General features: G+C 44.5%; 1 protein-coding gene across 2 annotated transcripts in view; it reads right to left on the reverse strand.

The window, feature by feature from the left end:
* Nucleotides 1-11584, reverse strand: part of EHF (ETS homologous factor) — a 63243-nt gene extending 51659 nt beyond the window's left edge. The window contains exon 1 of one of the 2 annotated variants that reach the window (XM_064365033.1): nucleotides 10218-11584. In XM_064365033.1, the coding sequence (XP_064221103.1) occupies nucleotides 10218-10265 (48 nt within the window). In that variant the 5' untranslated portion in view covers nucleotides 10266-11584. Of the gene's footprint in view, nucleotides 1-10196 lie in introns of both variants that reach the window. The other variant, XM_012452328.2, reaches the window with a different exon arrangement.
* Between the last annotated feature and the right edge of the window lie 6237 nt (nucleotides 11585-17821).

Below are 17821 nucleotides of genomic sequence, written 5' to 3' on the forward strand. Positions count from 1 at the left end.
GACACGTATGAACGTGCCTGGCTCATAGGTCACTCTATGATTGCATCGTCTGTTCTGCAATTCTCTGCCACTGCTCCTTACACATGTCTGGAAAGAAGAGAGAGGGGCTCACCCTCTCCATGGGAGCACCCACGCCTTCCCAAACTGCACTGCTCTCTAGGGTGACGGCGAATGATTCACCAGTCTGGATAAGCACAAGTGAGCCTGCGAGTGACTCAGGGACATGCCGGGACCAACGAAAAAGCCTCTTACCTATAGAACAAAGCCAGACAGCAACTTGTGACAAAGATAATTACAGGCTGGAATGGCAGCACCAAGGCCAAGGGCTGTCTAGTTTATACAGTAATTAATCACAATCTCAAAGACTTTGAGGAGGTCTGGAGGCTCCACCAGGACACTGGGGACCAACTAGGATTTTAAAAACAAAAACCCAAGCCAAAAAAACTTCCCCCAGTCCCTACTAACACACGGCATAACCTCCTTGCCTTTTCTCCCAACATATGTCCATGCGCAAGGTCCCCAACACTCCCCACAACTAGACCAGTATTCTCAGAAAGGGTGGGAGGAGGGCATAAGGTTGGTAATGTACTACAGCTGTCAAATATACACAAATCTACAATGTCATTTCAAAAATGGAAGTCATGATCCTTTGTGATGTCTTGCAACAGATTTTAAAAAAAAGTAGCTCATTTTCTCTTTCAAGATAGAAGAAAAAAACCTACCACTATCATATCTGGTAATCTACCACACCACCCTCTACCTCCAAGTTGAACCCTGCCATGGTGAAATCGAAGCTATATGCAGCACTTGGGTTTAAAGTCAGATAGACCTAAGTTTGTGTTCCAGATTTGCCATGTGTCGCTGTGTGACTTTGGCCAAGTAATTTGACTTCTCTGAGCTTCTGCTTCATCTCTTTTTTTTAATGAGGATCCTGACAGTGCTAACTCTATAGGGTTAAGAGGATTAAATTAAATAACACATGTAGAAGGCTACTTTTATCAGTCATTTCATTTATTATTCCTATAATTCTGAATTCTGCCTCCTCCTTCCCCAGCACATAGCCATCTATCTTACACAATTTCCATTGATTACCATCTCCCCAGTGCTCTTGGGCTTAATCCTCTGTTTCTGCTTATGAGAGTTTTTAAATGGGGCCAGTTGAATTGGAGACCAACTCCAATCTCAGTTTCCTAATTCTTTGGTCATCCCAGGCATGCCAGCAGTGGGGCCTGTCTTCTTAGTGATCCAGTTCCAGAACTTCCCATTGGCCCCTTGTTTTAGGTTGCAGAGGCTGGAGAGGCCGCTTTGACCCTCCTCCTCACCCTGGCCATCCCTTTCTAAGTGCTCACTGTCTCACCTGTACACAGCACCAGAGGTCATGGGGTACTCCCATGGAAATGCTATTTGGTTGCCTGGTGATTTGCATTTTGTAACACCAAAGGCCTGGATAGAATGAGGTTGTGGGACTAGCCACAGCTCAACAATGACAAAGACACACTTTTTAAAACTAACACCTCGACCTCTTCATACCTTCCTCCTCTCTCTGACTATCCTCCTTCCAAACACAACCGAGATGTGTGTGTCAGAACTTTCTATAATAACAATAATTATTTCCTGTGTCAGGTGCAAAGTTATCTACTTAAAGTGCATTTCTCCACTGCTGCTAGATTGTATATTTGGAAGTGTGCATACTCCATTGAACCCTCAAAGCCAGTTTCCCAAATCCCCTAGGGCTGGTTCCTACCATTTTATTGGGTAACCATGTCTCAGATGGCCCTACCTACTGGTGTTGTATAAGAATAGACTTGTCAGACAGAGGAGCAGTGTGATGACGCAGGCAGTGGCCACATGACCAGTTGAGGGAAGAGGAGAGTTTCATGGAGGCTGAGGCAGGCAAATCACTTGAGGCCAGGAGTTCGAGACCAGCATGGCCAACATGACAAAACCCCATCTCTACCAAAAATATAAAACTCAGCCAAGTGTGGTGGCACACACCTTTAGTCACAGCTACTCAGGAGGCTGAGGCATGAAAAAATCACTTGAACCTGGGAGACAGAGGTTGCAGTGAGCAGAGATCGCACCACTGCACTCCGGCCTGCACAACAGAGCAAGACCTTGTCTCAAATAAAGCTTCAGCAGAGGTGGTAACGCCTATGGTTGGTCCAGGTGTGGAAGGCAGGTACTCTGTTTGTGGGAGGATGTATTTGTACCATCTTTATAAAAAGCAGTTTGGTAGCACCTACCAAAATTTAAAATGCTCATATCCTTTGAGTCAGCAACTCTATTTCTAGGAATTTCTCTCATAAATATATGTACAAAAGACATATATGTACAAAATATATGTACAAAAAAATGATGAAAAATTGCAGCTAACTTTAATGTTTATCAAAAGGAGAATGCTAAATAAACTATGGTTCACCTAAACCATGAAGTAATATTTAAAAGGCAGATCTATATGCCATGATGCTGAAAGGTTTCCACGTAATGTGAAAAAAAAAGCTAAAAAACAAAGCTTATAATATGATTATATTTTTGTTTGAATATATATACATTGCACATGCCTGGGTGGATATGCAACAAACAATTAACAGTTGCTGCTAGGGGTGAGATGGGGGAAAGTTCATTCTTTTTAAATTTTATAACAGATACATTTGTTCATATTTATATCTAAATTTCTATAGATATATATATTTATATCTCATATGATAAAAAATATTTCAAAGAATAGATTTCTCAGTTCCTCTCCTTCCATCCCTCTGGTAGACTACTTCGGCAAAGTAGTGCCTAATAACCCCAAACAAACACTTATTCAGAGCTTTGTAGTTTACAAAGCAATTTTGCAAACAAAACCTTGTTTAAATCTCACACGATCACTATGATATAATTCCCATTTTATAGATGAGGAAACAGAGGCTCAGAGAGGAAAAGTGCTTCTGCCCCATGTCAAATGCCTGGTGGCTGGGAGAGCCAGGACTGGAAGCCCAGTTTGTCCATATCCAGCACCAGGCACTTTTTCCAGCCCTCCCCAACTGATACCTGCAATATCTTTCCCATGGCCAAAGTCAGATAGATCTTCTCTGGCACAGGTGAAAACAAGACCTGGGCATGGCTAAGAAATTTGAAGGTGGAAGGGAGAAGAGCAGAGAGAGAAGGGGCAGTGTAGGGCATGGTGGAGAAGAAAGGTTAAAAAGTGTTTGAGGCCAGGCACAATGGCTCATGGCTGTAATTCCAGCACTTAGAGAGGCCAAGATGGGTAGATCGCCTGAGGTCAGGCGTTTGAGACCATCCTGGACAAAATGGTGAAACCCTGTCTCTACTAAAAATACAAAAATTAGTTGAGTGTGGTAGTGCATGCCTGTAGTCCCAGCTACTTGGGAGGCTGAGGCAGGAGAACCTGGGAGGCAGAGGTTACAGTGAGCCGAAATTGTGCCACTGCACTCCAGCCTAGTGATGGAGAGAGACTGTCTCAAAAAAAAAAAAAAAAAAAAACTGTCTGAGGGCCGTGTGCAGTTGCTCACACCTGTAATCCCAGCACCTTGAGAGGCCAAGGCGGGTGGATCACCTGAGGTCAGGAGTTTGAGACCAGCCTGGCCAACATGGCAAAACCCCATCTCTACTAAAAATACAAAAATTAGCTGGGTGCGGTGGTGAGCACCTGTAATTCCAGCTACTAGGGAGGCTGAGGCAGAAGAATTGCTTGAACCCAGGGGTGAAGTTTGCAGTGAGCTGAGATGGCGCCACTGCACTCCAGCCTGAGTGACAGACTAAGACTCCATCTCAAAAAAAAAAAAAAGTGTTTGAGAAGGCACAAGAGGCTTGGCATCCTGTTCTATAATTAAATGCATAGGCCATCGGCAAATCAGGTAGGCAAGACCCTAACCGGAGTCTCCTTCCTATGCCTGCTCTGTTGTTTGAGGATGAGTCATTTGTCACCATCTTGCTCTGAGCTGCACCTAAACCCCATGTGAGCTGAGCCTAAACCCCAGTGCAGTGGTGGGACCACTTCTGCCCTTGAGATCCCCACAGGGAGCTGCCCCCAGAGCCACAGTTCAGAGAAGAGGAGATCCCAGAGGCCTTCCTGGCCTTTCTATAATGTGCATCTCCTTGTTCGACACCCGTCGATGGCTCCCATACCCTTTGGAATAAAGTCCAGCTTCCATGACACTATTCACAAGGCCATCTGTGACCTGGCACCTACTTATTTCTCCAGCCTCATCTCCAGCTATCTCTCAGCTGGCTTTTTACATACTGGCTCCTTTAATTTCCCCAAACAGGCAGGCCATTCTCCATTCTCTTTCTCTCTTCTTTGTCCCCATGCCCCATTATTGCATGTACTATCCCACATGCCTGGAGCACCTCGACTCTCTGTCTTCCCTGGCTAACTGCTACTCATCCTCACACCCAGCCCAAACTCAGCTTCCCCGGAGGCCCTTCCCGACGAACCCACGCCGCCACCATTCAGTCCCCACTGAGCTGTTGTCTTCCTGCTCCAGAGTCTTCCTCTCTCCAGCACGTATTGCACTGTGTTGTAATGTCTCGTGTACTTCCTTTCTCTCAAGCTGGACTATCACAGTGGCTGGGGCACTCTAGGAATCCACAAATATGTATTGAATGAATGGAGAATGACACGGTATGGATGTCACCTCATGGCAGATGACAGGTATCAGACTTCAGCAATGGAACTTAGCCTCACTGGCTTGGCAGGTGTCACGTAAATCCCACTGCCTTGGACCACATGGCCAGTTTCTCTCTGTCATGAATGACAAGGCATGTTGAAAAGGACAGTGAACAATGGAAGATTGGTCCATTGTGAGAAATTTCTGGCAGGTTCTAACCACAACTCCTAAGGATAAAAACAGAACACACTCAGGTTTACAAGGTGGTAATAGAACCAAAGTGTTGAGACCAATGTCAAGAGGTCATTGAATTCATTCCCGTTCCTTCAGGCAGGGCTGGCTCAGTCACAGACCAGTGGGTGTTTCCTTATATTATTAGCAGGAGTAATTATTATTATCATCATTAATAGCAACATAGCAAGGTTTTTATTAAAAATAAGCACTCACAGGGAACATGTGGGTGCCTCCCTGCATCACCCTTCCCAGTACTCAGTAGAACACAGACTCTGTCTCAACAATGTAAGGTCTGACTCCATCTCCCTCATGTCAGGATGATTGCTCAGTGGGAGAACTGAAGCAAGCAGGTTCTGGTTTAGAAGACAGCAAAGAAAATGTTCCAGAATCAGGCTTTGGGTCCTCTCTCTAACAGCAGCCCAAAAAGCATGTGCAAAGTCATGGGGCCACAGCCAGGCATCCCCTTTGCTATTTACAATCGGCCCAGCTATTTCTCTGTGCAGAGGACATGCGGTTCAGAGTCCTGCCCATCCATGACCTCGTCTGATCCTCTCAGTAACATGTGTACCCAAGAAATGGGAAGAAGCCAAAGGTGGGACAGGCTGTAGGTCGGGTCACCAGAGTTCTCAAAACAAGTGGGTGAGTGGGCTCAGAGTAAGGAACGAAGATATTCGATCACCAGTCGGACCCTCTGCACTTTATCTTTTGCTTCTCAGTCTAGAAAGAGTCCACGTAGTTAATAAATATGTGAGCACCTACTATATTCCAAGTACTGTTCCAGGGTCTAGGAATACAGCAATGAACAGATTTTTAAAAGACAAAACAAAACCAAAAAACCCTGCCCTCGTGGAGCTTACATTCTGGTGATGTGGTATTTATAAGCAGCTTTAAGTGACATGGTTTTAGATGATAGGTGGAGCTGGAATTAATCAATATTGAGTCACATCATGAGAAATGTGTGCCCTTTCCAATTCTCTTAATTCATTCCTTCACAGACTTTAGAGGAGATCTCAGCTGGCTGATAGCCCCCTTCAACTAAAAGAGCACAGCTGCAGGATCCAGTGAGAAGTTAATTCCAGCCTTGGGTTTCATCCTATTTATCACCAGTTACCTTCCAGGTGTAGCCAGGGTTGCTAATTTTCCATTAAAGGTAGTGATATTGTTGCTGTGTAAATAAATGCACATTCTTTAATAAGTGAGTCATTAAAGAAAAAAACCTAAGAGGCTAGTAGGACAAGTGGTAAATGAATATAGCAAAACACTGGATGTTTAGAAGACTTGAACTAGGTGGGGCCCTCAGCCTGGGAACAGCCAAGAGCACTTCTGCTTCTAAAGACCCAGACAAACTAAGGTTGCCTCACTTTTAGAGCAGGATGGTCTAAAGGTTCACTGCTTCCTTTTTTTGAGACAGAGTCTCGCTCTGTTGCCCAGGCCAGAGTGCAGTGGCGTGATCTCCGCTCACTTGCAACCTCTACCTCCCGGGTTTGAGAGATTCTCATGCCTCAGCCTCTTGAGTAGCTGGGATTGCAGTGCACCACCACACCCAGCTAATTTTTGTATTTTTTTTAGTAGAGATGGGGTTTTATCATGTTGGTCAGGCTGAACTCGAACTCCCAGTCTCAGGTGATCCACCCGCCTTGGCCTCCTAAAGTGCTAGGGTTACAGGTGTGAACCACCATGCCCGGCTACACTGCTTCATGTTTTAATTAATCCCACACCTGTCACCTCCATCTCACCACCGACTCTCCAGCAGCCACTGCACTCAATGTGCACCATCTCCAGGTGGGACACCACAAGGGCTAAGCCTGGAGACTGACAGCAAACACCTGCCTTTCCTCCTGGCCACCAAGGATTTCTGTCTCTTATCTCAATCTCCACACTTTCACTGAGGGCAAAGGTCACTCCAGGAAGCTCCCCAAAGTTAATTACCCGTCATTCTCAGAAGCCAACAGTCTCCTACTATAAATAAGGAGGAGCCGTCCAGTCCCTTTGAACCTGTGTTCTCCTTAGCTCAATGGGTTTTGCACAAGTTTAATATCAGAATCACCTGGGAGCTTTACCAAAATACAGTTGCCTCACTGCCTACCACCGATTTGCTGAATCGGGCACTTGAAGATGGTGCCCAGAAAGCTGCATGTTGTGCTCCTTTGGAGAGTCCAATGTTCAGTCAGATTTGGGAGCTGATATTCTTGACTGGAAACAACTTCTCCATAAGCTCTTTATTTGGCCAAGTAACAACCACAATTATCTTATCAAGGCAGGAAGTGTCATTTAGTACACAGGCTTTGGAGTTGAGCAAACCTGGATTCAAATCATGGGCCCACCACAAGGAAGTGACTCAAGTTAGCTGCGTAACCACTCTGAGCCTCAATTATCCCAGCTATAAAATGGGGGTATCAATGGCTCCTACCCATCATCAGGTCGTTTGAAGGATTCCATAATATAATGTATGCAAAATGTATTATGCACTGGCTTGGAGTAAAAGCTAAAGAAATACCGGCCATAATTAATGTGGATTGGTTTTATCTCAGTAACCAAAGGGGACTCAAAGTGGTTTGCAGGGAAGACAAGAGGAGAAGGGGACAGAGAAGAGTGCGAAGGAAAGCAAGCTGAAATAATCGTTGATGTCCAGATCTTATTTGTCCCTGTCCCTTTAACATGTGAGGCTCTAAGGTCAGAAGCCAGGATTCTAGGTCATTCGTCACCCTTTTCCCCACCTTCTGATATGGAGATCCCACACTGGATAAGTGGTCAAAGTTGCTGAGTGACCCACAGATGTGGGGCAGACATTCACCAAGAGAAATCAACTGAGTGGACCATTGAGAAGGGCAAGCTGGGACTGCTGTGTAATGTTAACAGCAGGGGAGCTTGGAAAGGCCCTACTCTTCCCTGACACACAGCAGATATGCTTGACATTGTCTCCCCTCTACTAGCATACTTCTTTTGTTTTCTGTTTGCTTTTTCTTTTTTTTTTTTTTTCTGACACAGAGTCTTGCTCTGTCACCCAGGCTGGACTGGAGTGCAGTGGCACAATCTCAGCTCACTGCAACCTCTGCCTCCCAGGTTCAAGTGATTCTCCTGTCTCAGCCTCCTGAGTAGCTGGGCTTATAGGCACACACCACCACATCTGGCTAATTTTTTTTTCTGTATTTTAGTAGAGACGGGGGTTTCACCAAGGTAGCCAGGATGATCTCAATCTCCTGATCTCGTGATCCACCCACCTCGGCCTCCCAAAGTGCTGGGATTATAGGCTTAAGCTACCGCACCCAGCCACATACTTCTTCATTTGGAAATGGGGGCTGTTTCTTTGTAGTGGATGATCAGTTCACTCACTCCTTTACTGGTTCCCTCATTCGGCAGATTCCCCACTGAGTCCCTGCTGGGCACCTCATCCTGTGCACATAGAATATGCTGCTGGGGCCGGGCGCATCTCTGGCTTGCCTCTTGGTTTTACCAATTAGGAACCTGGGACCCAAGAAGGTGAAATGACTCAGCCACGGTCTCGCAGCTGGCAAGTGGTAGCACTGGATTTAGATCCAAGTGTCCTGACTTGCACTCCACACACTGCCTGCATGAAAGGTGTGACCAAGTTCCATAAGGACATGTGTCTCTGTACCTCCATTGGTCACCTGGCACAACGCCTGGAGGTCAGTAATCGTTGGCAGGTGGAATGAATAGTTTGAAAACTAAATCTGTACTGAGCATAGAGCCATATAATGTGGAAAGGGCAGTGCTTCTGTAATGTACACACCAATCATCTGAGACCTTGTTAAAATCATGGTGCTGATTTGGGGAGTTTGGGGTCGGCTGAGGATTCGACATTAATAACAAGCTTCCCGGTGATGCTGACATTGCAGTACCAGACCAGAACCTGAACAATGTATAGCACACTTTGAAGCCAGAGTGCCCAGATTCAAAGTCCAAATTTGCTACTTATCAGCCGTGCAGCCTTGAGCCAGTTATTTAAACTTACTGTGCCTTGATTGTAAAAATAAGGGTGGTGATGATAATGGAGTACTTGCTTTACAGGATCATTGGGAGGTTTAAATCAGGTAATACGTGTTAAGCATTTTGTCTAATGTCACTTGCTAATACTAGGCACTCAGAGGGCAGAAGATGGAAGGAGAACCTTCCTTCCTTAAAGTAAGGCAGCCTTTTTGCTTTCTGTCCCAGACCCCACCCCAGAAAAGTCAACGTATTCTTTTCTGGAATCTGGCTAGTCTTCATCCAAACCACCAGACCACCCTTGAACAGCTCCTGCAACCAAAAAGGATGGGCCCACCCTAGCCAAGATAATGGTTAGATTAGCCCAGAATGTGCCCCCAGCCCCAGCTGTTCCACAGCTACGTGAGCCCAGCAGATGAAAATGTGCCAGCAGGCAGATGTGGCAGGGTGCTCCCTTGCAGAGTCGAAGTTCCAGCTGGCAGGCATTTAGCTTTGTTTACCCTAAAAGCTTCTTTCCATGAGCACATTGACAGCAGAGACCCTGTCTGATTTATCTTGGATCTCTGTACCCCGCACAGAGCTGGCATAGTAAATGGGACAAGCTGAATTCCAGGCCCTGACCTTAGAGATAAGGGAAGGGCTCCTTGAGCAACTGCTCCTGTTTGTCCTCCAGGCTGAGGCATGGCTGAAGGAAAGGATCCTAGAAGGAAAGGGGCAGCAACTACCATTGGACCCTCAGCCTGGGGTACTGCAGCCCCCCAGAGACTGGTATGTCAGCTCTCTTGAGTGAATAAACTCAGTTTGATTGTGGGTTTCTCTGGGCGGGCCAAGTTCTGGCGTGTGCAGGCAAGGAAGCACTAGGCTCTGGGTTGGGCATTTTCTCAATTGTTTCATTCTCTCTCTCTTATCTCCAGCTAGTTAGTGATTAACTGCTCTTTGAAAGTTTCCCAGCCTCCCCCGAGCTCCCCAGGAGCACAGGTGGCCACTGAGTTGGAGCAGAAGAACCTGACTCAGGGCCGAGTTCTCTTTGCAGGACAGGGAGGACCCAGAGACACAGCCACTGGGTCATGGGCCCAGTGGGGTAAGGCCAAGAGGTTTGGCGCTGTGCTGCCTGCCAGGGGTTACTGGAAGGGCACCAGAGAGGCATGTCTGCAGGCGCCGGTTCCTTGGAAGTCTGTGGGTGGGTGTGAAATGAGACAGGGGATACAACCAGAATCTGGGAGAGAGAGAGAGAAGCTTGACCTTATCTCCCCACCACCAGGAGCTTTCTGTACAAACCCTGACCCTGGGCCACTTTCATCAGATAACACCTGCATTTACACACAGCCCCCATAGGTTGGAGCAACCACCTCCCACAGCTTTTTCTAGCAAGCCCCACCCCAGCTGAACCACAAAGGATACCAGGTAGAAGAAGCAGCTGACTTGGTCCAGGAAGCACCATCCGGAACCTTCCAGGAGCCACTGGACCATTTCATTCAGAGTATGGGCCTCTCCTTCATCTTTTCCTTTCTTTAACCCTGGGATTTTTTATTAGAGGTTTATAATTCCACAGGGAGACCTGTAAACCTATAAAATAATAATAATAATAATAATAAACGAGATACACTTTGGCTGAGTGTAGAAGCCTATCCTAGAAAAATGTACTTAGATATGTATTGGATTCTCAGCCCCTGCCCACCTTCCTGCCCTGCTGCCACTTTGTGAGCTGCCCCCTCTCCTTTCCAGAAGCCCCTCTCTCTTCTGCCTGTCCTGTCACTGACCTAGGCTCCTGGCTGACCCAGGGGAGAAGCAAGTAGAAGAATGACAGTGGGCTGGGTGGACAAGTGACAGTGGAAAGGAGGGATTATATCTGGAGACTGCACTTCCCTGTGGTAGCTTCAAGAAAGGAGTAGGGAAAACCCAGGTAGGAGACTTGATTAGAAACTGATCCCAGATGAACTCTGTCTGGTATTTCCGGTGGGGGGTAATGACTCTCACTTTTGTGGCTGGTTTGTGAAAAAGAATGGGTCTCCTTATAAAAGAGAAGAAAGAGATAATCTTATGAGTACTAGCCCTGGGAATTCAAAGACAGAAGATGGGGAGGTGGGGCAGGAAGAGATTAATTTCAGAAGAAGTATGACTATGGCTTCTCCGCCTCTTGGCTAAGATCAAGTGCAGAAGAAGTATGACTGATATATTAGTAAAGGTAACCAGAAGAGGACTGGGCAGCGAGCTCTGTTTGTTTTTGTTGGCATCATATTGGCTAAAGGCTTTCTATCTCTTTGTGCCTTCCCTGTGTTTGTTCGAATGACTTCCAGTGGCAACTACTAATAACTCCTAGGGGACCGCAAGACTGAAGGTGAGGCAAAGACTCTGCGCCACAAAGCACCTCTTTGTAGCCCAGATAGCAAGAGGAACCTAGCAAAGAAAATCAGATAGATGGCAGCAAAACAGAAGAAACAGGGACTAATCCTCAGAATCTGCAGTAGAGGAAACAGCTGGGTTAGGTGGATTACCCTGACATTCAGATGTGATCTGTCCCTTACAGAGGTTGAACAGAACCTTTCTAAAATTTCCCATGTGCACCTTCAGTCTGTAAAGTGCCTTTGTTTTTTCCAGGGCTGAGTGGCCATTTTTACACCAGCAAAATTCAGAAAAAACAAATGTTTATGCAATTTATTTCTTTTTCATTCAAATGAAAATTACTTTATGGAAGTGAATCCCAGAGTGAAAGAAATATATATTCTTACAACTCAAATTCACTGCTAAAAAAAAAAAAGAAAACACAGAAGAAAGTCAATAAAAAATGAACATTATTAAGCACATAAAAAATGCTCAGTTGGCCAAGTGTGGCGCCTCACCCCTGTAATCCCAGCACTTTGGGAGGGTGAGGCGGGCAGACCACTTAAGGTCAGGCGTTCGAGACGAGCATGACCAACATGGTGAAACCCTGTCTCTACTAAAAATACAAAACTTATTCAGGCATGTTGGCACATGCCTTTAATCTCAACTACTCAGGAGACTGAGGCAGGAGAACTGCTTGAACCCGGGAGGTGGAGGTTGCAGTGAGCTGAGATCATGCCGTTGCACTCCAGCCTGGGCAACGAGAGCAAAACTCCATCTAAAAAAAAAAAAAAAAAAGATGTTCAACCTCACTGATCATCAGAGAAGCACAAACTAACACATGAGAAGCCACTGTATTTCCTTCAAATTGGCAAAATTTTTAAAATCTGATGATAATAATTGTGGGCTAGGATGTGATGAGGAAGGAATTCTAACCCACTGCTGGTTCAGGAGTGTGGATTGTTACAAATACTTTCGAGAGTGATTTGTTAATATCTAGAAAAGAGGAAGATGCATATGGCCACAATCCAGCAAATACAAGCCTGTGGAAACTTTACTGCATGCTCACAGGTACAAGGATATTCAATGCATCACTATCTATAAAATGAACATTTGGAAGCAATGTAAGTGCAGTAGGAGAATGGATACATACATTGTGCCAGCCATCCTCATCTGCTGCTTCATTCATTCTTTTATTCATTTTTCATTTAATACATTTCCATGAATTTGTATTATTATAATATGTATAGAATCACCTGAGAAGATTGTGAAAAAGGCGGAATTCCTGGTCCTACCCTTAGAAAGACTGAGTCTGGGAATGAGTCCAAGAAATGAGGACCTTTTGTGAGAATATGTGACACAACTGCATGTGGTGTCCTTGAGTCACATCATATATAATTATTCATTCTGCAAGTCGATTTCAAGTTGCATTACCAAACTTGGTGGGGCTACATGTGGCTCCTGTACTCATTACTTACTAGGAAAGAGTCCCGAATTGCCTGGATTGGTGGAACATGGGAGCCTGAGAAACTTCTGGAGCTTCAAGCATCAGACCCAGAGGAGAAGAGCAGAAGAAGAGATGGGGGTGGGGTACAGTGAGGCGGGGAAGGGTAGGGAATGGGTCTGAGGGCAAAGAGGCTTAGAACAGGACATCTTCTGATCTTTTGCCCAGACACAGGTCTACCCACAGATCTTTGTTAACAGAATTTGGCTTGGAACTGAGAAAGCTACCCTCCTCCATCCTGTCCATCAATAACACTAAATGATTCAACCCAAAAGTTTTTTTTAAAGTCCCAAAGGCTAAGTTTCTAGATCTAGGTCACTTCCCCACATGACCAAGATTCTTGAGAAAAGAGATGAAATTGAATCAAGCTTTTATCTGAACCTTTGGTCAATATTATTTTTCCTTGTCCACAGAAGTAGGGAAGTAAGTATTTGTAGGGAATTTACCCAACCTTTGTCCAAACAGTTTATACAGTCACATAATTAATCAGATAGTCAGGCTTTTATAGCTATGATATCTAATATGCATGTATTGATTTTTTTTTCAAGGCCTTAAAATCTATCATCTATATTCAATTGGGAAATGGCCTCTAAGCATAACTTAATGTTTCTTTGATGAAGATGTTTTGGGAGTACACAGGAACCATGTAGAAATTTAAGGAGCTGGAAGTCCTAGTCCTGATTAATGCAGCACTGGTAAACAGAGTTGCTGCATATAGAGGTGGTGCTGTGGCTTGTTTGGAAAACTGTGTTTGCTTAATGGGTAGCTTACTTACCCTCACTTACTTACCCTGCAGGAAAGAATCATAGAAGTGAGAAATGGAAGGAAAAATTGAGCCAACCTCTGTTTGATCCTCTTGTTGTATGCAAGGAAACTCTGTTCTGTAGAGGAGAAATGCTCCCCCGAGTTCAGCCAGTGGGGTGCCTGCAAGGACCAGTGGGAGGAAATGAGAAGCCAGTGTATTTCTCTGCTCCATCTCTGCCCTGGGAGTGCCTCCAGCAGCTAATACATTTCCTCCATGGCCCCAGCCTCCTCCAGACAAGCCCATCAGGGATTCTGGTAACACTACCTCCTCCCTTTCTCTTTTCAGCCTACGAATACTAGTGACTTTCTGTTCTTACCAACTTTTGAGCTACCTCTTCATCCCCTATTTGGCTTTGCAACTTTTCTAACACTGGTGTGACCCATTCCCTGTATTAAATTCCTTCTGTTGAAGACACTTAGGTTTCTTCCTGGTTAGATTCTAACTGATAGAGGAGGTGACTGGCCTTTACCTTCCAGACCACATTCATTTTAGAAAAGAAAGAACAAATTTATAGAAGCTCAAGTAACGTGCCAGCGTTGCACAGCTACCAAGCTAGCAGCCAGGTGTCTTGTGGCCAGTGTTAATTTTCCTACAGTATTCAGGCCCTTCTCTCTCTCTCCGAGTCCTTACTGGCAAAGACATTCTTTCTGGGTCAAAATAAGGATTCATTTGGGTCTCATTTGCACATGATGAAAAGGTGCTATAACTATGCAAAGTGCACATCCAAAGGAGTTCAAGGGAGTATTCATTTCTATTTTGGTCTTTATAAGAATATTTTGCATTTGAGTCAACAAGGCTTTGTCAGCACTCTGTAAATCCTATGGCAGTATTTCTCAAAGTCACAATTCCCTATAGGGCATGAGGGTGCAGGTCTTAGTCCATTTGGGCTGCTACAAAAGAATATCATAGACTAGGTTATAAGCAATGGAAATTTATTACTCACAATTCTGGAGGCTGGGAAGTCCAAGAGCAAGGCACTGGCAGATTCAGTGTCTGGTGAGGGCCCACTTCCTAGTTCATAGATGCCATCTTCTCACTGTAACGTCACATGGCAGAAGGGACAAGGGAGCATTCTGGGGTCTCTTTTGTTCGGTCAGTAATCTCACTTATGAGGGCTTCATCTTCATCATCTAATCACCTCCCAAAGCCACCTGATAGCATCACAATGGTGGTTTAAATTTCAACATATGAATTAGGGGGGAACACAAAAATTAATTCTATAGCAGGGGATATTTTGGTAAAAACACAATTTTTCAGGACCCGCTACCACCTACTGAAACAGAAAATCTGGGGAATGGGAACTGGGACAGTGTATTTTTAACTTGCAACCTAGAAAACTAGTAATAACAACTAGCAACCCAGATAATTCTTATGAAAACAAGTTTTGAGGACCACTGTTCCATGAGATAGAAGAACATTGTCCATGTTCACAGAAAAGAAGGAAGGATCAGGAAGGTGACTAGAGTGCTGGCTTCTGGTCAGTCAAATAAGGGTCCAGCTCCTCTGGCTTCCATTCCGAATAAGAGGTAGCACTTACTGACACCCTGCTTTGTGTCAGGCTTAGCACTACACACTGCAGGTGCACGATTTTGTGTACTCTTTATAGCAATCCTGTAAAGCAGCTACTGTAATTTCCACTTCACAGACAAGAAATCTGAGACTCAGATTAAATAACTGTCTCTGGATCACCAAGTTCTGCTTGACTCCAGTGTCAGAGCCTTCTCTATTTCGCCCCTTCCAGAATGGAGCCTGCTTCATCCCCAGATGATTAGGTGAACAATTATATGCTGAGCTGGCTCTATATGGTATGTCCTAATCCTGTTCTCTGGATAGTCTGGTGTTTCCTTTCTGCTTGTTCTTTAACAAGACATCAGTGTATCTGCAAAGGGGACAGGTGAGTGGTATTCCAATCCCCTCTTCTGAACCACCCCCTGACCAGATGGGATCCTGAAAGTGGAGCTACCAGTGGTCTCTTGACTGTCCTTCCTAGTTTTTCCCAGGAGCTCTTGGGAGCTCTTCTGCCCCTGTACTTGGCTCAGAAGCTTCCAGTTTTGCCCCAAACCAGTGGGAACCAATCAGAAAGCCTGAAGCAGCAGATGTCTGCACTAATCCATACAGGACCTGAAGGAGGCAGCTAAACCATAGTTCTCATTACAAATGTTTAAAAAATCAACAACATGAATGGGCAAGTGTGCAAGCACACAGTGCTTGACATCCGGATAATATTGCATCACCTGAGCTGCCTTTTCTTTCTTTCTGATACATTGCTTTACGTGCCTGATCACCATTCTTTTGTTGACATTGCTATTTGGATCAGCCAGCTGATGAAACAGCCAGATAGAAACTGGCTGAGGCAGGAGTGGGGGTAGAGGATTCTCTGATCAAGCTGATCATTCAAAGGGTTGCAGAGAGGGCTGCTGGCCTATTTTTTTTTTTTTTTTTAAGTCTTTGGAAGGCCAAGGCAGGCAGATCACGAGGTCAGGAGTTCGAGAATAGCCTGGCCAACATGGTGAAACCCCGTCTCTACTAAAAATACAAAAACTAGTTAGGCATGGGGGCGGGTGCCTGTAATCCCAGCTACATGGGAGGCTAAGGCAGTAGAATCATCTGGACCCGGGAGGCGGAAGTTGAGGTGAGCCGAGATTCTGCCATTGCACTCCAGCCTGGGAGACAGAGTGAGATTCCGTCTCCAGAAAAGAAAAAAAAAGTCCTATGCTCCCACATCTTTAGTGTTTTTCTTTTATGCTTCCCAACAGATTAGGATCCCAATCTGCCTCTTTTAATTGCATATTCATGTCTCAGTAAGCATTTTCCATATATGTGAGGTTCCTTAGCTAGCTTTAGACAGCACAGCATAGTTCAAATCTCAGGTCAATCACTCACTAGTTCTGTCTCCTTAGGCATGCTAAATAACCTCTCTGAGCCTCAGTTCACTCATCAGTAAAATGAAGACAATAATAACATACTAAACTTTTAGAGCTGCTGGAGAAAAAATACTTAATTTCATATAAAGTAGTTATCACAGCACCTAGCTTATAAGTATGTCTCGAATTCCTTCTACATGCCAGACACTATTTAAGGCACTGAAGATGATTGCGGTGAATAGAAAAACCAGAGTTCCTGCCCTCAGAGAGCTTATATATGAGTCATGGAGGCAGGCAGTAAACAAATGGATACATTTGTAATATTCTGTCATTTAGTGATAAGTGCTATAAAGCAGGGTGAGATGATAGAGAATGGCAGAGGGGAGAAGGAATGCTGGTTATTGGATAAGGTGGTCAGAGATGACCCCTCTCTAGAAGTGACATTTGAAGAGATGGGAATAAGATGAGGGATTAAAACAGATGGGTATCTGGGGAGAATAGCATTCCTGGCAGCGGGCAGAGCAGGTGCAAAGGCCCTGAGGCTAGGGCAAGCTTCCTCATTTAGGGAACAGTAGGAGGCCAGTGTAGACTGAGCACAGTGAGCCATGGGAAGAGTGGGGTAGTTGAGGTTAGGGATGAAGCCAAGCGACAAACTATAAGTGAGATGTAAGTAGGTAGGTTAACAGGTAGGAGGGTAAGACTAAAATCATTCACTTAGTCATAGTGTCTTTGTAACTTGGGTGGAAGTCTGCTAGGTACCATAAGAGACACAGAGATGAACAAGACAGAGAATTTACCTTTGATAAACCTTGAACTATTAGTTTAGTAGAGGAGAAAAATATCTAAATGATGAGATGAGAAAATAATAAACACCATGAAAGAAATGTGGGTAAGTCCTAAAGGCACCTGAAAGAAAGTTTTTGTCTCTCATGGCTAATCCTCCACCAGAAATGTGGAAAGATGAATAAAATAGAAGGTCTTTACATAGACTGTAAAACAACTGTGCTCGCTATGCTCAAAGAGATGAACTTGAACTAAAAATGTTTCAGCCATCAGCTGAAACAAAATCATTGCAAATTTGAGGAAAAACCAAATGAGAATGATAGAATTTTAACATTTAAAAACCAATAAAATAAATGAAAAAGTCATTCAGATAGGTTTAATAGCAAATGCAGCACTGGTAGAGAGATAATTAATGAACTGGAAGATAGATGAGAAGAAACTACCCAGAATGCATAAGAGAGATAAACGATGGAAAATATAAAGAGAAAAATACAATGAGCAGACTTAACGTCTTTCTAGGAGTCCTAGAAAAAGAAGTGAAAAGAACAGCAAAGTCATCTCCTAAAAATACGGAAGAAAGGAAATACAAAATATCAGAGCAAAAATTAATGAAACAGAAAAAATATAATAGATAAGATTTAAAAGATAAAAATTTTAAATGACTGATAAAATTGATAAACCTCTGCTGAGACAGATGAAGACAAAAAACGGGAAAGGCAGAGATAACTCATGTCAGTAATGAAAAAGA

Source organism: Aotus nancymaae, unplaced genomic scaffold (assembly GCF_030222135.1).
Source record: "Aotus nancymaae isolate 86718 unplaced genomic scaffold, 86718_ANA_hifiasm-v0.15.2.pri h1tg000059l, whole genome shotgun sequence".
NCBI classification, from domain to species: Eukaryota; Metazoa; Chordata; class Mammalia; order Primates; family Aotidae; genus Aotus; species Aotus nancymaae.